Here is a 22,945-nt window from a genome sequence, read left to right as displayed (position 1 = left end):
TACAAGCTGGAAACCATGGATGGAGAGGAAGTACCTCGGGTTTGGCATGCTCAAAATCTGAAGATATACTACATATAGGTCGAACTTATTAAGGGTCGAACCCTCGAGGAACACGTTGGTGGATGAATTGTTGCCTAATTTATGGGCTTACCGAACTACCTTCAAGTTCACAACCGAAACAACCGCGGTCATGCTGGCTTATGGAGCTAAGGTAGTGGTGCTGCTGGAAATTACATATGTATAACCAAAAGTTGAAGCTTGCAAGCCAGATACTAACAAAGAAGGCATGAGGCTAGCCCTCGACCTAATTTATGAGGTCATGGATGAAGCTAAAGCCCCTAAGTGAAGAGCCTCCCTTTACTACAGTAGAAGGGTTAAAGAAAGTTGCTTTCAAGAAGGAGACTTAGTCTTGGGAAAGGTTGGGGCATCCAGAGTTAAAGAAAAGGAAAGCTAGCCCCTAATCGTGAAGGGCCATTTTGAGTAGTGCGTTCTAGGACAAAAATTCGACAAGTTGAGAACCATAAATGGTGAGAAAATGCCAAAGCCTTGCTATGTCATAAACTTGAAGGGTTATTGTGTATGATAAAAGCAAATATGTGGTAAACACAAAATATGTGCCGAGTACTGAAATAATACGCAAGAAAATGAAAATAAAAGTTGCTAAAGGCCCAAAGAGCCCAAGTTTTTCCCGATTAGAGGCTCGTTGGTGTTGCAATCATTCAATTGCAGTTAATTAAACTCGGGTAACGATTATATACCAGAATATCTTGTACCTGAAGAGTTCAAGTGACATAAGTAAAAGTTTGATACGTGCAAAAAGAAGGCTTTTAGCCCCAAAGATGCCTCGACTTTTTTGGGCTTGCAATATACAAAGCCCCATAGCGTGAATGCATCTAACAAGTAGAAATAAGGTCGATGAAACCAATTTCTATTCAATAAAGACCAATCGCCGAATATAAAAGATAATTGCATAAAGATAGAAGATCCCGAAAGATCACAAAAAGAGTCCCGAAGGACAATTAGGATGAACACTGAAAATGTTCAAAGTCCATAAAGGACCGAAAGCAGAGAAAAGCAAAATAAAGAGCCATAGCAAGCATATGAAGCCATGCAAGGCCGCGAGGTTACTCATCAGAAGACCTTATAGCCTCGATACGTACAAACTCAGATTATGAGTTGATAACATGGATATGGGTAAAATACGAGGATTGGCTTGAACCCCAACAACGCCCAGAAAGCACCATTCCTAACCGACGTTACAATACCGTCTCCTAGGCGGGGGTAACCCACGCCTAGAATTTATGGTCGAATGAAGGTACCCTTTTCTTATTAAAAGAAAAAAGAGAGAAAATATTTATTGTATTATTAGAAAAAAGGAAGACAAAATTCTCAAAATAGAGAATATTATTTAATACATAAATTAATGTCTGATGACAACAAAAATTATGAGTAAATTCGTAATTTGATATATAAATTCCTTAAAAATTAAGGAATTTAAAAAATAGAATTAATTGGAAATAATAGAAAATAATTTTTAATATATTTTCTATCCAAATAGTTATATTATGCACGATTGCACAAAAATTAAGTATGTCCGTTGACACAATAAATTATGACAAGAGTTCATAATTTTATAAAAAAAGAGAAAAAAGGAGGTGATAAAAAAAGAAGAAGAAAAATAAAAAAGAGAAAACAAAAAAAATCAAAAGAAAACGCTGGTGGAGAAGGCCGGGAATCGTCTTACGGAGAAAAAGACTAGTGAAGATTATGGAGAAAAAGTTGAAGGCTAAAACCACGCCTAAGAAGCATAATTCCTAGGCGTTGTTCAAAAGATGTCTCCTAGGCGGGGGGTCAACAACGCCTAGGAAGTATGGAACCTCCAACAACGCCCAGGAGACAATATTCCTAGGCGCTGTTGGAAGGACGTCTTCTAGGCGGGGTCAACAACGCCTAGGAAGTATGGAACCTCCAACAACGCCCAGTAGACAATATTCCTAGGCGCTGTTGGAAGGACGTCTCCTAGGCGGGGGTTAACAACGCCTAGGAAGTATGGACCCTCCAACAACGCCTAGGAGACAATATTCCTAGGCGCTGTTGGAAGGACGTCTCCTAGCCGGGGGTCAACAACGCCTAGGATGCATTATGCAATAAAAGCCTATTTCTGATTATTTAATTAATCAAAAAATGGGCTAAAATCAAGAAAATTGCTGAAAAATTCCAAAAAAGAGGGAAAAATAAAACAAAAAATCCCAGAAAATCAGGAAAATTAAAAAATAATTTTCAACAATTATTTTTAATATTCTTGAAAAATTAGGGAAAAATACCTGTGAGTACCAGTAAAATAAGGAAAAAATCCCCGAAATTAAGGGAAAATTCCTGTAAATTAAGGAAAAAATCCCAGAAATTAAGGGAAAATTCCTGTAAATTAAGGAAAAAATCCCCGAAATTAAGGGAAAATTCTTGTAAATTAAGGAAAAAATCCCAGAAATTAAGGGAAAATTCCTTTAAATTAAGGAAAACATCCCAGAAATTAAGGAAATTTTCCTGTAAATTAAGAAAAAAATCCCAGAAATTAAGGGAAAATTCCTGTAAATTGAGGAAAAAATCCCAGAAATTAAGGGAAAATTCCTGTAAATTAGGGAAAAATCCCCGAAAGTAAGGGAAAATTCTTGTGAATTAAGGGAAAATTCCTGTAAATTAAGGAAAAAATCCCTGAAATTAAGGGAAAATTCTTGTAAATTAAGGAAAAAATCCCAGAAATTAAGGGAAAATTCTTGTAAATCAAGAAAAAAATCCCAGAATTAAGGAAAAATTCCTGTAAATTAAGGAAAAAATCCCAGAAATTAAGGAAAAAATTCCAGAAATCAATGGAAAATTACTGTAAATTAAGAAAAAAAATGCCATAAATTAAGGTAAAATTCCTGTATATTAGGGAAAAATCCCCGAAATTTGGGAAAATTCCTGGGAATTAAGGGAAAATTCCTGTAAATTAAGGAAAAAATCCCCAAAATTAAGGGAAAATTCCTGTAAATTAAGTAAAAAATCCCAGAAATTAAGGGAAAATTCCTGTAAGTTAAGGAAAAAAATCCCAGAAATTAAGGGAAAATTCTTGTAAATTATTGAAAAATCTCCGAAATTAAAGGAAAATTCCTTTAAATTAAGGGAAAATTCTAATAAATCATGGGAAAATCTCAGAAATTAAGAGAAAATTCTTGAAAAATACCAGAAAATTCCTAAAAAGGAGGAATAAGGTAAGGAAAACAATAGAGAGGTTCTAAAATAACCTTGAAGCCGTGTGCAAGGCAAATCATTGTAAATGTGTAGGTCGCTCCACACTTTACGCAAAAACGACACCCTATAAGGGAACAAATGAACTTAACTTCTGCGAAATCTCTTACGGTTTCCCAGAAGTTGGGGGGAAAATGATATGGGCCTAAAATTAGCCCAGAAATATAATAAATATTGAATTAATTAGACCAGATACGGTCCAATAGCGAAGTCCATTAAATGAGACCCAAAACCCTGATTATTTATTAATTTCGTAATTAATAAATAGAGAGGATTATCAGCTCATTAAATAAGTCATAACGATGATGTAATTTCATAAAAGATAGCCTCAAGGGCACCTACACCAACTAGGAATCTGATTCCTCTATTCTAGGACTTCAAAGTCTATCCAAAGTCTGAGAACTTGATCAACAAGTCTCCTATCCCTAGTCCAATTCAAGGACTCTCAACATCTATATAAAGGGATCTACCCCTCAATCAGAACTACGTTTTTTGGCTTGATTCTCTAATTCACAGAGATATGTAGGCATCTCGTAAAGGCAGAATTAAGTTACGAAACATGGGAGCAGCCATTAAAGGCCTTGAGCTCCCGAACCTTAGTAATAAATACAACAATTAATATGCCTTATTTTTTTAATCTATAACAATTACAAATTATTCTATTTTTTTTGTTTTGATTAATTATAATTTTTATAAAAGGCAATATAGTTAAAAAAGGAATTTTATTAGGGTAAATCATTTTCCATTCTAACTACTTTCAAAAATTTAATAAAAAAATATAGTCTCTCTGTCCCTTTCATTTTTATAAACTTTCATTTTTTGGATGCCCCATTTAATTTTATACGATTGAAAAGTTATCAAAAATAGAAAAAGTTTAATGATATAAAATCAACTAAATCCACTACATTTTTTCCATTACATTCACTTTATACGTTAAATATAGATTCGTCCCACCACTTTACCCAACCTTTATATTTTTTCTCATTAAATTACACTTCTTTTCTCTCATCCCGCCATCTTACCAAAATTAATATTTTTAATATGTTTTTTGTCTTCGGTGTGCAAACCATTTGCATACAAATAGCCGGGATAGAAGAAGTACTTTTAATAAATTGAAATATCGTGTATATTTAGATAATGAATAATATTATATACCATAATATCTTAAAATTTATTATAATATTAAATATGAGAAAAATTTTCATACATAAATATAATTAAATAATTTTTTATTTATATTCTGTTCGGTTCTTACGATTCTAGGATGTCAAGAACCGAATCAATCAGAGAACCAAAATTTTTAAAAATTTGAGAACCGGACCGGACCGGACCCATAATAGTTAAGATCAGAACGAGAATCGTAATTTTGATTTGATTTGGTTGATTCTGAACCGGGACATGCTCACTCCTCACTAATAATTAATTTTTTTATGTATATTATAATAAAATTAATAAACTAATATATGTTTAATGTGTTAACTAACACAGTTGTCGATAAAATGAGAAGCTGAGACTAAGTAAAAGTTTTACCAATATTGTTTAATACATGTTTTTGGTGGTATTTGAACGCGAGACCTTGTTTAAACTACCTTTAAAAATAAATTTAACAATTTTCGTTAACTTCATTTGAAAGATTTAACGATTGTAACTGAAAGTAATAACCAAAAATAGGGGTAACCAACTACAGATTTGATTATTATAATCTACTAGTTTAAAATCTCTGCGATGAACATGTTGCTGTTACTATTTATATTTTTCTAGTTATATTTTATATAATGTTATTAAAATTATAATATAAATAATTATATAATTAAATTAATATTTATATAATTATAATTTAATTGTGTAATTTAAGTTATGATTAAATAGTGTAGTATAAAATAGTGTATAACCGACGAGTAATAATAATTAAATTTTTGATGTTGGCGGGATTGGGGCTTGTGAACTGGGTTAGTGTATTCTTTATATAAATATTTGTTATTGGCGAGATTCAAACCTATAAACCTATTTGTAACTTTGAAAAAAAAAATATAAATGTTTGTTATTGGCAGGATTTGAACTTGAACACTTAAGTGTTGTTAAATTTTAATATTTAGATTTAACGGTTCTAATCATTTGTTTGTGTAAGAGATCTGACAGACATGATAAAAAAATAATCAAAAACATGCATTAACAAAATTACAAATTACACAACATTCTGATTATCATAATTTAGTATATAAATCATAGACTGCATTTCAAAAAATGAAAAAGCTAAGCTAGGTTAGTAAAATTAAATAAAATATATGAATTGGATCGGAATGAGCGGGTCATATATGCAGATCCCAAACTAGTCTCACTTAAGTCAATTTTAATAATTTTTAATCCAAATAGATTTTAAGTGAAAATTTCTTGTTAACAATATCAAAAACACCTAATGATACTACATATTAGTTTAGGCCCAGGAGAAGGCCCAACGGAATGAGCCCAGTGCCCAAATGACAAACGAGGAAGGACACCCGGACACGTGGCAACATCCCCATCGTTTAGGTGACCCAGATCTGGAACTTTTCAACTGTCCGGATCCGGAGACAGGTTAACCCATCACAGACGTGCACGCGTTCCCCAACCTAAAACACGTCAACGGTCCAGATTAAAGGTACAAACCCCCAAACCCTAATGAAAAGCCTATAAAAGGCTTACCAAAAAGAGTTTTGGGGGTTACTGATTTTTACACACATATACACCTATACACACACCACTCTTATCTGTATAATTTCTATCTTACCCTTCTTCTCCAAAACCTCATCACATTCTCACACCGGAGGTGCCGCGGGAACGCCACCCCCTCCGATTCTGTTTTGTAGGAGCCCAACCTGCAGTTTAACCACACACTCATACTTTCCTGTAGAAGATGGAGTTTGAGTCCGGATAGAAGTAGAGGAGGGCCCGGGGTATAGATCGGAGTTATCATTCAGGTCTATCCGAGTTACGTTTCTTAAGGTTAACAAGTTGTTTAAATCTCATATACTATACACACACACACACACACACACACACACACACACACACATATATATATATATATATATATAATTCAGAGTCAATGCCACACCCGAACCAAAACATAAGAACAAAACAAACTCAAAAACAAATTGAATATAAAACACTAAAAAACAGATCTACGCTATACACATACAGATATAAACAAAAACATAGTATCCAAGAACACCAAGAACAGTCCCCGGGGTCAATCCAATTTCATAGACAATAAAGAGATAGTTTTGACACACAAATCAAACACAAAATCAACACAAAAATGCTATACATCCCTTAAATCCTGCATATATTACCTCAAAACACCGAGACTTGAATAAAAGTCGTAAAATACAAAGAACTACTCAAATGAGTAACGGAGTACATACATGCAACGACGAAAGTGCTAGAAATAGCGATAAAAAAGAAAGCTTATAAGAAACGAGGGAAGGGGAAAAGGCTTCAATAAAAAACTTCAAGAAATTTCCGAAAAAGGCTTCGAAATTCAGGAGTAACACGCCTTTGCTCTTCGCTCTCGACTTGGTGCTCTGTTCGCGTAAAAGAAAAGAGAATAAGAGGGTGACAGTATTTATAGGGGGTTAAAATAAAGTGGATAGGCGGAAAAAAGTGAAAGATGTGGTAAGACAACTTTTCCATGTGGCGGCTTCCTATTCGGTTTGGAAAATGTAACTGCAGAGTAGTTATTACAAAAAGGTTGTCATCTCAATAATTACCTCACGGTAATTATAACGTGGAACGAGTTTTCGGGGAAAAAGAGGGGGAAAGGAGCTTGTAACGCCTCTACACGCAAAATATATATACGCGTAGGAAATTTTTTGGAATCGCAATAGATTTTTACAACCCGGATTTTCCGGAGTCCGGTCAAATCAACGGCATCCCATTCCTTATCTATCCATCCTTATTCTCAAAAATTTGATTTCAAATTAAAAAGACTAGCTATGTCAACCCCGGACTCTCATATTCATAAGACCCCGGAGTTAGAGACAATAAAACAAAGAAAAACCAAAAAAAATTCTTCTAAGTAGTTCAAGGAACCTCACCTTGGATACAAATCAAATAGACTAACCAAGTCAACTCCACATCTCATATTCATAAGACCCCGGAGTTAGGGGCAACAAATTAAAGAAAAACCATAAATTTTTCTTTTAAGTAGTTCAAGAATTCCACCTTGGACACAAGTCAAAAGAGGTTTAACAAGAATCACAAAACTACTACCCTATCCAGGAAACCCGCATAAGGAAGTGTGAGGCAAATGATAGTGCATATTACTTTAGGCCCAGGAAAAGGCCCAACAGAATGAGCTCAGAGCTCAAATGACAAGTAGAGGAAGGACACCCAGACACATGGCAACATTCCCACCGTCCCGGTGGCCCGAATCTAGAACCTTACAACGGTCCGAATCCGGAGACACATTGACCAATTATAGACGTCCACGCGTTCTCCCACCAAGAATACGTCAATGGTCCAGATTTAAGATACAAAAACCCAAACCCAAATGAGAAGCCTATAAAAGGCTAGACAAAAGAAGTTTTGGTGGATACTGATTTTTACACACATATACACCTATACACACACCATTCTTATTTGTATAATTTCTATCATATCCTTCTTCTCCAGAATCCCATCCCATTCTCATACCGGAGGTTTCACGGGGACGCCACCCCCTTCGATTATAATTTGCAGGAGTCCAACCTACAATTTAACCTCACACTCGCACTTTTCTATAAAAGATGGAGTTTAAGTCCGGATAAAATGGATAGAAGGGGACTAGGGCCTGGGATAAAGATCGGAGTTATCACCTAATGTTGCAGTGAAGCTACTGCTTGTAGCATACGTACATAATGAAAAAAAAAACACAAAAGAAATTTTGTGTTCCAAGAGTCATTTGCTGTTTTGAGCTTTTTTACTTCAAAATTCAAATTGTACCAAAAATAATATATATATATACACCTGAGAAATGTGAGTTCAATTCCATAAAAAAAGAGGAGTAGTTTGAAATTATTGGAAGTTACATGGGAATATCAATGAGTCTAAGCAACAATTCAGATAAAAATTCAAATGCTCAAGAATTACAGCTTCCATTTAGAATTATGAACATTCATGATTTTGTGATCAAAATTTTATTATTACCAATTTATGAACATCAACTTATGTTTAGAATCTTTTGTACAAAATTTAGAAACCGATTACAGTTTGAAATTTGGTTGGCTATTAATTATCAAAAAAAAAAAAACAAACAATCGATTAAAAGCCCAGTAAATCAGATACCCAAAAGTGCATTCATATTTCATGCCATGCTCAATGTACAATGTATCCGGCCCAAACCTATTTGGACAAACCAGTAAAATTGTCCTTTAATATATTAAATTTCTGAATATGGTTGATTTCCACATTTTCGTTACAATAGTAACTAATTCATGCCGCTTATTATATATACTAGCATAAATCCCGTGCACGGGTTCTCATTAATATTTTAAATTTTTATTTATCCAGTTATATTATATTTTTAAAATATTTATATAAATATATAATGATTATAAATTTATAATAAAAATAATAGAATAACATGGTCGTAATTTATTTGAATAAATAGACTATTTCTAGTAGTTTAACAATTTAGTAATTTAGCAGATATATAACACTATTATTTATATGTTTTAATAATAATATAAGTTGTATTCGTAGTTTAGTAGGATAAGTATACTATATTTAGTAATAGTTTAATAATTTAGTAGTTTATTAGATATATAACACTATCTATCTATTTTTGTAATAATCAAAATTAGGGAATTATCGTTGAACCAAACCGTTGAACCAAATTATCTCTATTCCGGCTATTATAGATATAAAAAAAACTTGTATGAGTAGTTATTTTTAAAACGCAATAAAAATCTCAAAAAAAATAGCTATGTAAAATGCCCAAATTTTCATCGGTCCAAATTATTTATCTCTGCAAATTAGATTTTAGTAGGGTATGTATGATTTATCTGTAAATACAGTGGGGGCATGCTGATGCTGGGTGCTCTCTGTTTTGTACTATTATAATAGGCAAATTATCCCCGACCAAGTTGGTTACACCATCCGAATGTTTCTTCTGAATAAATTTCTTCAATGCTGTCACGTGCATCCAGTACAGTACAGAAAGCCACCAGCAAAAACCAGGAGTAAAATGTTAGATTGCTTCCTTGTCATGAAATACGTGAGATCACTGAGAACAAAGGCCAGATTATTAGACTGCAGGAATCTCGTTAAATGCCTAGTACAATGGCAATAGTACTAGCGTTACCTAAATTGGTTCAAGTTGGATGAAATTGACTGAAGAGCAATGAACAAGGAATAACCCTTGGTGATATCTTAAATTATATGACATGTAGAGGACTCATATTCTACCTCAAACACCACTTATTGCAAAATGAAACGGGGAGAGATTTGTTTCGGTGGTGCAGGATCAGAACAAAGACAAACATATTGCTACGCAAACACCACGAAAATTGAGTATGACCAGCAAAAACCACTAAAACACAGCACTTTCTCAAGCACTTGACTAATGATCATTTCAGTCATAGTTCATGAAAGGCTTAGAGAAGAACCTTTATGCGGAAGCCCCATTATTGAACTTGGTCCTTACTTGGAAGCTAAATAAGTGTAATACATCAATAATTGCTCAAGTACTTCCATGGATGACAATCATAGGCATAGATATGGTAAATTATGATTCAAAGAGTACTCAACTTACAAGGAACAACCCTCAATAATATCTCTGGTGATAGGACACATGTACAGGCATATACCAGCTCGAACATCACTTATTTCCAAATGAAATACGTAAGGCTCAGGGGATCAGAACAGACACAGCCAATCAAACAGTGCTACTCAAAACCACAACAAATGAGTCTATCCAGCAACAATACTCCGTTACTTCACTGCACTTTCTCAACTATAGCACTTGACTAATGATCATATCAGTCATAGTTATAAAAGGCTTAGACAATTCCTTTACATGGAAGCAATGGTTGAACTTTGTCCACGAATGGAAGTTAAATAAGTATGACGATACTTCAATAACTGTTAAAACTCACTAAAGTACTTCTACGGATGACAATCATAAGTATAAATAAGGCAAGTGATAACAATGATTTTACATATAATTTACACCTTCAAACAAATAGCTATTCGCACTTCGTAAGTAATTGCATTACCTGCACTGGTACACTTAAACCAAACAAATAACATACGAATAATTACCAGGGTATAGATTGACAAACCAGACACCGGAAGAGATGAAGAGGACTTTAAATTTCATATCAGGGCATTAACATCGTGGTGTAAAGAAGAAAAATTGGTAGCTCACTGACTGCTTTCATAACAGAGTGCTTTCGAGAACCTTTTGAAAGCTCTGCCATTTTGAAACTTTGATTTTTCAACACATCGGCTGATAAAACAGTCTGGTCTATTCACTGCAATTATTTCTGCTGCCAGTCTAAAACAAATTCCACAACCAAAAATATCATTCTTGCACAATAATAATACAAATTAGATGCTTTTTTATCACCCAAATTAGATGTTTTATATATGTAAATGAAAGCTAGTTGGAGGCATAAAGTAAATGAAATTTTCATTGATCTGATCATTATCTATTGTATTCATTCATCTGATTATAACTGCATTCAGAACCAAAAAGATTATCAATTAATCCAGGATAATTCTAGCTACCCTTTACTCTTGGAAAGGGCAACAAAACAAAAACTACCATATATAATTATCCTCTAAACCAGAACAATGCTAGAAATATAAAACATCAGGAGTTTGAAAAGAACAACATATATTTCAGGTGAAATCCTGATCCAACAGCTAAGCTCTGGTTGCAAATACTACTCTCTAGCTGATGTATATGTTACTTCCAACTAAACATAGCGACTTCCATGGTGCCAGCAATCAGAACATCCCCCATAACCCATATCGCATCCAATATTTTCACTTCGAACCCTGCATCAGACAGTTTATGTACATTTCAAATTTACCAATTTGTGGAATCAGCTTGATGAAACAATTACGAAACATATATGGGAACCTACATATAGCATGAATCTTACCTTCTTTGATTCAGGATTGTCATCAACCTTATATGTCTCTGGAGTTACCTCAGTAAGCCAAAACCCTGGAACAAGATCCTGTAACAACATATGGTTACAACATTATGTTACAACTACAAATAATGAATTACATATGATCTTGCAAAAAAAAGAGTTTATTAGAAAACACGAACCAAGAAAAAAATCATTCTTTCAGTATATAAGTGTGCACATGCATTCACATATACACCTACACATGCATCACAAGTTAAACAAACAAATTTAATCACCCAAATTGAGTATGAACTTATATGCATTGCACACACATTACACATAAATGACAAACCAAGCCCGTCCGTCCGTAACTAAGCAATAGCAATTGTTACCTACATTAGACACATGTATAAAGGTAAATCCTTGAATATGGTCTCATATCCCATCACTCTACATATGTCAAAGGAAAAGCTGCACATTTGTATAGTAACACAAACACAGACATTAAGAACATAATAATTATCGACTTACATTCAACTTCCTTTGAAGAGCCTTAGGACGCCTCTTAGGCCTCCTCGGAGGCTTAGCACCAGTCATAGCAAAAAAATCATCCTCAATCTCCTCTTTCGACAATGCAAACGAGAACTTAGCCCTCTCCGTCTTCTGCTCCACTCCACTCCCCAATCCAGCACCACCTCTCAACCTACCATCAATTCTCCTAACAGGCGAAAAACCGCCAAAATTCCCTCCCCTCTCACCACCACCACTACCCACAATAGATACAGCTGGCACATCAAAAATCGTATCGCCACCACCATTCCCGCCTGCAGGCTCCTTACAAGCACTTCTCCGAGTCCTCAAATTCCAAGACCTTAAACCACCAGGTCTATTCTCATTACAATCATCTTCCGAAACTTTGGCCTTCCCTTTCCCTCTTTCTGAAATTCTCATTCCATCAACAACCCTTTGAAGATCCCCCATTGAATTATCAGTCACCGGTCCATTCACCCGGTGACCGGAACTCTTCACCGGAGAAACTCCAAATTTCTGACGGGTCAGTTCATTTTCAACCCTTCTGCTCCGATCAGTGGCTGGAGCAGAAAAAGATCGAACCTGATCAAAATCTCGAGAATTGGGGTTTACTTTCATGCACCTAAGCTGCCTTTGAACACCCCACTTCAACCCATCAGGTAATGTAAAATAATGAAGCCTCTCTCTTGATGAAGATGATGATCTCTCTTTTCTACATGCCATTATAAATACACCCTTCTCACTATCTACACTTCTTCAAATCTTTATATAATATAAAATATATGTATATGTAAATATATTTCAACAAGTGAAGCTTAAATGACAGTTCAAGATGAGAAAAGCTGCAAACTTTATAAGAATTAAGAGTCTTGTGAAGATGTTTTGGGTTTGATTTGTGAGAAAAGACTCAAAATCAAAAGGGTATGGAGATTTCAGGAAAATGGAAAAGGCCTTGTGTTTTGGGGTGAGTGAAGAGGAGGAGAACATATAACACCGGGAAGCTTGTATTTATATAAGCACAGGAAGAGGACAGAAAAAGGAAGACGGATTTTACATTCTAACGTTGAGGGTGCAAATATAAATAGCCCATGAGGCCTTGGCCAAGGTGGAGCAATGGCTTTTATTATTTTCCCACTTTTATTTTATTATTTTAATACTTTTTTAATATATAAACTTGCTCATAGACAAACAAATACATTACATGATATTATTTTAGAATACCAATTATTTTTATTTGTTACTTTTCTTTTCAAGTATGATTTATTTTTTAATGTTTGGAGAGGACAAAATTCTAACTTTTGTAATAAAAAATTACAACGGTCAAATTACGTAAATTTTATTCTAGTTTGGTCAATATTGTCAGTATTTTTTCGTATATTCTAAAGAAGAATGATATTAACGATGGTTTGTTATTTTCTAAATTTGTATTGATATTTACGCGCTCAGCCTTTTAAAATTTTTGAAATTTTTCGTTTGATTTCGATTTCCCTCGCACTCTTTTTCAAAAAACGATTGTTTGAAATGTTTCCTTTTAAACAAACTCTTTTTCTTGTTTGTAATTTTTATCGTCAAATTTCCACAAATCTGTAATTAACCTTTCGAAAATTGTAGACCTTTCTAAAATTGTAGAGAAAAATAGTATCCACTACAAATGTCTCGTATATTGCAATTTCAAAAACATAATTTTACTTTGTATAAATAAATAATATAAATGTAATTAATATTATATTAATTATAATTCTATCAAAACTCCGAATATGATCATTAATTAGACATTAGAACGTGTTTGAACATGAGTAAAAAACTAGGGTGTATTTAATGATAGGGTTCATGAGCTCAAGACTCTATTTGACTGCTCTTGTGTTTCATGACTCAATCTTCTTTCACAAGCTGTCTACGTACCTTGTTTTATGCTAATGATCAAGCTAGAAATGTAGTTCTTGGTGACAGGGTAAGACCCTTTATATAAATGTTGGGTGTCCATGAATTAGACTAGGGTTAGAAGACTTGATGTGTAAGTCTCCGTTTTAGAATGGACTTTGAAGTCCTAAAATGTAAGAGGCAGATTTCTTGTTGTTTTAGGTGTCTTGGAGGCTACTTTTCAAAGAATTGTATCTTTTATTGGATACATTTAATGAGCTGTTAATTCATCCTGTTTATTATTTACGAAAATAATAATTAACCAGGGTTTCGGGACTCATTAAATGTGATTTATCATTGGACCGTATTAGGCCTAATTAATACAATATTAAGTATGTCTCTAGGCTTAATTTCGGCCCATATCATATACCCCCAACTTTTGCGAAATCGGAAAAGATTTCGTAAAAGGTAAGTTTATATATTTTCTCACTATCATTTTTATCGTAAAGTGTGTAGCGACCTACACATTTACAATGATTCTCCTTGTAATGCTCATCCTTGTGGGCTTCATGATTTGTTTAGGAATTTATTTTGGTATCTCCTAGTATTTTTCCTAATTTTTTGATAATTTATCAAAAAATATTATATATCAAAAATAATTTTAAAAATTATTTCCTGTTTTTCCTGGATTTTTAGGATTTCCCCCCTTTTATGTTTTGGGAATTTTCCACTATTTTCCCATTTTTAGCCTACTTTTGATTAATTAAATAATCAAAAAATAGGCTGCATGGTTTGATACTTTCTAGGCGTGGGTAACCCCTGCCTAGGAGACATGGTTTAAACTAGGGCTGAGCAAAACCAAACCGAAACCGGAAAATCGAACCGAACCGTGCTAATTCGGTTCGGTTCGGTCCTAATTTTTTTTATAAACTCGGTCTATTCGGTCCAGACAGAATATTAAAATTTCTGAGTCTAATTTCATATTATATACATTTTACATATATCTTTAAAATTATAATCATAATTTTTAATTTGTAATTATGTTAATACATTATTAGAACTCTACATATCATATTACTTTAATTATATTTTAGATTTTATAATTTACAGGCAGCTGGACCTTCTAAAGCAGTTCCTGATCTAAAGATGAAAGGCAAAGTGGATGAATCAATTCCTGATGTTCCTGACAAGTTTTCTGACTCTGATACTGATACTGATTCTGATGATGAAGATCAGACAAATGCCCAACTCAAGGCTGCTATTAAGGCTTCTAAATTGTCTAATCGTGGATCTTCATCAGACCATGCTACTCTTAATCCTCATAGAGTACATGAGGGGAATCATTCCTGGAGGCTTCCTTGTTAAAAAATCTCAATAGAAGCTGCTCAATCTCTTGCAGATCATGCTGTTAACTCTACTCAAATTCCTGACTTGAAGAATGTAATTAAAGCTACAACTGTGATGGTCAAAGGGATGCACTCTTCCATATCTTCTTTAAAAATTCAAATGTTGATATAAGAGAGGAAATAGCTGATCTTTCTGTGACCATTAAAGGCACTAACAAGCACAATAGCTTAATCAAAAGGATGTTAAGTGTGGAGTTTAAACAGGAACAAATGTCTGAAAGATTAGAGGCTATTGAAGCAAGTCAACAAGCTACTAATTAGAAACTGGATGCCATCTTCTCTATATTACAGGGTCTTGATGCCAAAAAGGGGGAGATGGTAGCCAAGAAAAAAATGCACACTTGAATCAGTTTTGAGGAAAGATGCTAATCCTGATAATGATGGTTATAATCAAGGTAAAGGGACCTCTGATGCTGTGGTGGTTCAATCTAGAACTGGGATACAAACTCAAACTCATACCACAAAGTCAAATCATGTCTCTAAGGATGGTGCAAGATCTGTGAAAACTCAAATAATTACTCACTCTCAGATCCTGATGGAAAAGAATCATTCAGTATCTGCAAATCCTGATGGAGATGAAGTGATAATTGATAATCCTGATCATACATAGAGGTTTTACAGAACTTTCAGAACAAAAGCTGGTGCAAAAATCACTCTCTACCACAAGGATATAAGAGTTGAACAGTTAGAAGAAAAAAAAGCTCTTATTCATCTAGCTAATGAATTTTCTGACATGACAAATGAAGAGATGCTTAGACAACATGAGCAAATTCTTAATCAACTCCAAGCTACAAATCAGAGTGCCCCTAGAGAAAGAGGAAAAGATAGGGGATCCAAAGCTGGTAGGAAAGGTGGTAGAGGAAAGGCTGTGAAGATTGTTCAACAAGTTGTGGTACCATCTCAAAGAAGAACCATATCCAGTGGGGTCAGGATTGAAGAAATACCTGAGACATCTTAGTCTCAGGCTCTGATAAGTGGATTTTATATCTACTTGGAATGCTTCATTACAGGCTTATGTCTCCTTACAAGGAGACATAATAACATGTGTCTCATAATTAGCTGGAATCAAAGGTGATGATATCGGAACCAAATCAGATAAATTGGTGAAAGTAGGAGTAATATCAGTCGACTGAACCACTGGCTCCTCAATAGCAACAGGTGATCCAAAAGCCTCAACATGAGGTGGTGAATCAGTCAAGTCAATGATGATAGATGGTGAATCAGTCAAGTCAATAACAAATGGTGAAGCTCTAGGAGGTGGTCAAATCTCCTGAATGGATGAATCCTCGCTATCACTAGAAATAATCATAAACTCCTCAAAAGGATCCGTATCTGATCTAGAAACCAACACTCTCCACAAGGTAAGGATTAGGTGCCCTATCTCGAGCTGCTCTAATACCCGACATATGAATTATACATAAAATAATATCATAAGGTGATCTTATAAGGTATGATTCTTAATTAAAAATTTCTAAATCAAGGGGTCATCGTTTCGTTGATCCCTATCTTATCTTCGAGTATTGAATACTCTCATAATTAAAATATACTTTTAGTTATACTCTCTCGGGTTATATTTCTAGGGTTCACTTTCCTAGTAAATATAACTACAGCTCTGATACCAACTCTGCGACGCCCCCAAACCCACCCTTTTGTGGATTCAGGTCCTTCCGGTGTCATACTTCGCACACCTTTCTTAACAATATAAACCATAATATAATAACCTTCACTGTGGATGCCATTTCACAGATCTCAGCATCGACTCATCGAGTATCCGCACATACCTGTTTATTACATACATAATAGAAATTCTACTACAAGTCTGGAAGATAAGGTACAATTCCTGAAATAGTCATAATACATTAATACATATAATAGCTGATAGATATATGGCTAAACGTTGCCATTATGAACATGCTCATTTCCTTTCCGTTGTCTTTCCTGATAATACGGGTCATTCCCTTCGGTCTTCACTGTTTGGGAATATAATAATAGCAAGACTGAGCAACCGAGTGCTTAATAAGGCGAATATGATGTATTTATAGCATTACAAAATCCTATTTCTTAACCTACAAGTTATCCATATTAAAATATGATATAAATTTTCAGGCCATTAGTCTAACTTAATTTTTAAATCCCAATCTTTATCAAATTTTATGTTTTTTTTCTATTATTATTTTAGTATTATTATTCTAAAAATTACGAATTATTACAGAAAACTATCAAACATTATTATCATGATATATACATCTCCAATTCTTAACATTTTCAAAAATACTATTAAATAACTTATAATCTACATGAATCAAATTTAAGTAAAACATCAACACGTAATAAAATTTTGACATGCGGTATTTTAAAAAGTAGTAAAAAGTAGAGTACGATTTATAAAGTTGCGAATGTCTCAATAACTTAAAATAAAATTGGATATATTACTAAAACTTGTCTTGTAAAATGAAATGATATAGATTAAGAAATAAATGGAGAGTGTGAGTGTACGTATATAATTGTAAGATAAGACTAGTATTTGATCTCGATACAAGTTATAAAATTATAAATTATACTTTAAAATTGACTGATTAAAAAATATATGCGAACTATTAGTGTATAACTCGACTCCGTTTAAAGTCGAGTCGATTTCGAGTCAGCTCGGCTGCTCGTGAGCAAACTCATGTTTAACTCCGGCTCGACTCGATTATAAACCAGTCGAGTTTAAACATCACTTTGGGCTCATTTATTAAACTTCAGCTCGGCCCTGTTTGTTGTGGGCTCCAACCTTGACACACATGGACCCTTTTAAAATATTTTCCCGCAAAGACCGTAGAAAAAAAGAGCTCATTCGCCACCTGGCATCACTAAGCAAGTAAACTTCTTTGTACAGTGATCGATTGTTGGCAGTGCCAGTGCTAGCCATTATGGGGCTGAAGGCGAAAATTAAAATTTGAGACTTTAAATATTTTTTGAAATCAGTTTATATTAATTAAATAATATTTACTTTTTTTTGGGAATAAAGTTTTAAGTTTCTTTTTTATATTGTTAATTATATTTTTATATCAAATATATTTATTATTATAGAATTTAATATTATATAAATATAAGTGAGCACTCTTTTCAAATAATTTAATATAATAATTTTAAATTTGGCAAATATTTTAAAATAAAAAGCTAAGTACTTAGTTATTTAAAAGTATTTATCAATTGTAACTATAACCTTAACATAAAATAAAATATAAAAAACTTAAATAAACTTAGGTAAAAAAGAATTTTAAATTATTGAAATTTATAATAATAAAAATTTTATAATTTTTTATAGAAAGTTTGATATAATTTTTTTTTATAATGACTAAAATTATATTTACGGGGCCTTTGAACATAATCGTCAACATAATATTTTTAATTTCACATTATTATTTAAAAATACATGCCCAACTCGCCCGCAGGCCCCGGTTGCCGGTTCAAAATCATTCTGACTTGTGGCCAACTATAGAAAGATGGGTTTTGTACGAAGGTTATGGTGTAAACTACTGTTGTGCACTTTTATGGGAAGAGTGATGCCTGCGCGTACAGAGACTTGGATTGCTATGATTGCAGGGTATTGTTCACAAAGGAAAAGGGTTGATGGGGATGCATGTCGGATCAGAGATTTTTTGCTGAAGAGAGGGGGATTTGTTGTAGAGTGTTGATATGCATTCGAAATGTGGTTGTTTTAATACTGCTATGTGGAAATTCGGGAAGGTGAAAGATAGGAGTGTTATGACTTATGACATGGACACGTTGATGAATTCATGGCAGAGGGAAAGAAGCAGAGCAAGTCCAGGTTATGATGGAGGGTCATGGAATGCTACATGGGGATTTGTTGACAGGAGAGAAAGATTAGGCATGTCCTACTCCATCCATGTGCAAACAGAGCAAATAATCTATATGAGTGAAAACTATATATCTTTATATAATATGGGTGATTCAGTAAAAGAAATTTTAAATTTTTTATTGTACAAGATTGGATATTTAAAATAATAATATTAACATAATAATTACCAAAAAAAATTATGTTAACACTTAAAAGGGGAAAAGCTACAAGTGGGTTTAGTTACACAGTCTGCCCTTATGGAGTTAACACAAGTTGAATGTGTAGCGAAAGTCATGATTGTAAATGGTGGATTTTAAACCAGATTATTGCAAGTAGCCTATTTAGTACACTAATTGCATTTTTCTCATAAAACCTAACTAAGTCAGCATTCACAAAAAAATAAGAAAAGAAAAGAGAAAGCTAAAATGACAAACCCAGGGTAAGATGAGCATCATGTGTGGTCTTAAAAACATGTAGTTGCTTTTTAATTTTTGACGGACTTGCACTGATAGGTCCATATTATTGCATATTATTAATACCTATTTTATGTCTGTTTTCGTAATTTTATTAATAAATAAATTGTTTTACTATGTTTTGTAGGAAAATAAATAAAATCAGAATTTGAGTTGGAAAAGGTACAAATAAGGAAGGAGGTGGACTATTCTAGAAGTCAAAGGAATTGGAAGATAAATAGAATACTTATTGGAGAAGAAGAAGGATCTACTTTAAGAATCCTACTTGTATTCCAATACCCAAACTCTCATACTTTCTCTATATATATGGGTCTCCCCTCTTATATTTTAGACATCCCAAGACCCCAAGACATATCCCAAGACATATCCAACACCCCAACACACCCAATTAGTTATTTGTTTTGTTCATCTTTTTATCATGTAGCTATATTTGTTCCCTAGGATGAAGATTAAGTTAATTTAATTGCTTTGATATCTTCTCTTTCCTATTATTTGATTCTCATGATTTTTCTTGGTGTTTAATTGTTCAATTGATAAAGTGATTTTGATATAATATTATTACCAGATTTATTTATTTTGGCGCCAATGCAGGGGACTATTGTTAATTTTCACTCCTTGATATTTAATTCTTCGGACTAGTTTTTTTGTTTTCTCTTTATTTTTTAGGGAATCTTGAAGTGGAGGAAAGCTTGGACAAGAAGATCGCTAGAAGGTCTTACCGTCTCTTTTGGAATTCTTGAAAGCACTTTTCGGTATTCCATATCTCCTCTCAATTTTTTCCTCATTTTTATTATTGAAATATCCAAAAAAATGAATATTTGAAAAATCCAAAAAATAGTAGTTAGTTATTTTTTTTAAAAAAAAACAATTTGTTGCATCATTCATTCTTTCAAATAAGATCACATCATCTAGATTTTCTTTTTGTATTTATTGCTTTCCATCTTCTACAATTGCGGTGATTGCTGGAGGAAAGAGGTACGTACAATTTAGAATAATACACGTAGTGTAGTGCATCCATAAGTGTTTATTATCTCTGTCTTTGTGTGTTGCATCATCTAATCAATCTTAAGGGCACCACCCCATTACAAGATAAGGTGAGAGATTTCATCACCCTTTCCGTGGCCTATAAATCACTAATTCCTTCATCTTGCATTCACCTACCTTAAAAAAATTAAGTAGACATTAGCCCCTAGGAGTTTGAGCGCAATTAGGAAGGTACCTAAAAGAGGAAGTAAATTGGAATTATCCGAACTTTTGGTGACAAGACAAGTGTATCACTTACCTGACCAATTTGGATTGGTGACTAGGAAAGTGGTTCTCTAATTCAGCGCCTTGTTTACAAAGAAGTGCCCCCGCTTACCTGGCCAATCAGTTTGAATAAATCTATATTTATAGACTTTTTGGCGGTCCAAAATTTAGGAGCTGTCTAAGTCATTTTCTTAGGATTACCCATAGATCTAAGATTTTTCTTTTTGATTTTCCAATTTTTTGGGTGTTTACTTATAGCTTTTGTCTGTTACGTGATTACTTGTCTTATATGTAAAGTAATTGGGTTTGAGACCATTCATCTAGATTAATAAGACACTCTAACCTTTCATCTTCAAAAGTAGTAAGTCAACTCGAGTTCTCTTCAGCCACTAAAATTGAATCAAAAGAAGTAGAAATTCCACCTAAAGTCATGTCTTTCTCACTCAAAGACCGTTGTTATCCTGCTCGTTCCGCTGAACCCTCATGCATAGTCCTACCTCAAGTAACCGCGAATAATTTTAAAATCAAACATGACAACATTAGCATGTTACCTAGGTTTGCTGGGTAGAGGGATAGGATCCACATCTTTTCATTCAAGAATTTGAGGAAGTGCGTGCTTTACAAAAACTAGCGAAGACTCCATTAGGCTTAGGCTTATTAACTTTGCTTTAAAAGAAGAGGCTAAACAATGGTTGTATAGTGTTAGATAATGAATCACACACAGGGGGGGTGAATGTGTTTTAGTATTTTTCTGCGTTTCTTGAAGTGTTTATGGTTATGAACAAAGTAAATTAAAATCTTGTAGTTAAGTGTGTTTGTGCTGAATTTACACAGACAAAACAGTGAACACAAATCTTTAAAAACTCACTTAATTTTATATTAAAATTAAGAATATTTTGCTATAAAATTTCTAGGCTCTTTGTTGATAAAAGGCTTAGCTTCTTCCTTGAGAGAATACAAGATTTTTATGATCTAAATTGTTACATGTAAACAAAGCATCCAGTGTTTACTTTATAGAATAGTAAACACTGGTTATTACATAACATGCAACAACATGTACTAAACCCTATTTTTGGATAACCAAATCTTTCTATTTCTGGCTTAGTGTATCTTTGCTAATCTTGCACACCCGTGACTTTACTTTGTGAGTTAATCTTGGCCTTTGATCTTGTACTCTTCGAGCTGTTTTTGTAGACTTGTCAATCCAACTAATTAGATTGTTTATTTCTTGATAATCTTGGATATTGAACTTTTCTGCACTTTGTACTTCGAGTTTTACCTCGAGATCTCAAATTTTATATATAAAGAACTTGACATCTCGATAAATATATTGGCTTATCGAGATATCTAATCACTCTACAAATGTTTTGACTTATCGAAGTCTCTGAGTTCTCTATAAGAGAATTTGGCTTGTCGAGATCTCATATCTTCATGTCTTCACTTTGGCTTATCGATAAATCTGAGGTCTCTAATGACAAGTTGGCTTATTGATAACTCTGAGTTCTCTAGTGACAAATAGACTTATCGATATCTCAGAGTTCTCTAGTGAAGAAATGGCTTGTCGATATCTCCAATCTTCATGTCTTCAATTTTGCTTGTCGATATCTCTGAGTTCTCTAATAGCTTTTCCTGACTTGTCGATAAGTCATTCTGGAGTTCTCGAATGACTTATCTATAATACTTAATATGTGACTTAGTAGAGAACTTGACTTAGAATATTTTTCCCAAAATAGATTTATTCAACTCTAAGATTCTTCACAATTCTTCTGAGGCATGATCTTCTTGATCTTCTTCCAGATAGAATTCTTAGGCTTGATACTATTTACAGAAAAAGACTCTAGTCTACCCTTGAACATTTTTACAGACTTAAGTGTTACAATATACAATGCAAACATAGATTATCATATAACTTACTTGGGGTTGCCAATTTGACTTAGTCTTGTTATTGTACATGCATGTCTTGCACAACAATCTCCCCCAATTTGTGAGAAGATTGCTTAACACAAATTCATGCCTGTTAACAAGACTAACCCCAAGCTACAATGGAAAATAAGACTAATACATAAAAATTGACACAATTACAACATTTATACATTAAGTGATTCCTCGAGTTTAAATAGTTACATACATCAGACAAAGACTATTTTTGCTTCTGTTTCTTCTCTAATGAGGTCCTTTAAGTAAACAAGAATT

The 22,945-nt window shown here is 33.6% G+C and overlaps 1 protein-coding gene across 1 annotated transcript; it reads right to left on the bottom strand.

Annotated features, from left to right (window-relative positions):
- Nucleotides 1–10,994: 10,994 nt before the first annotated feature.
- LOC141716731 (uncharacterized) lies at nt 10,995–13,002 on the bottom strand. The gene is made up of 3 exons (XM_074518919.1): nt 11,922–13,002; nt 11,418–11,495; nt 10,995–11,310 (listed from the first exon to the last, which is right to left on the bottom strand). The coding sequence occupies exons 1-3, from the start codon at nt 12,642–12,644 to the stop codon at nt 11,299–11,301; spliced, it is 813 nt and encodes a 270-aa protein (XP_074375020.1). The 5' UTR covers nt 12,645–13,002; the 3' UTR covers nt 10,995–11,298.
- Nucleotides 13,003–22,945: the final 9,943 nt, after the last annotated feature.

Source organism: Apium graveolens, chromosome 4 (genome assembly GCF_009905375.1).
Source record: "Apium graveolens cultivar Ventura chromosome 4, ASM990537v1, whole genome shotgun sequence".
In the NCBI taxonomy this organism is placed as follows: domain Eukaryota; kingdom Viridiplantae; phylum Streptophyta; class Magnoliopsida; order Apiales; family Apiaceae; genus Apium; species Apium graveolens.
Note: the sequence above shows the minus strand (reverse complement) of the source record. Positions and strands in the feature narration are given on the sequence as shown.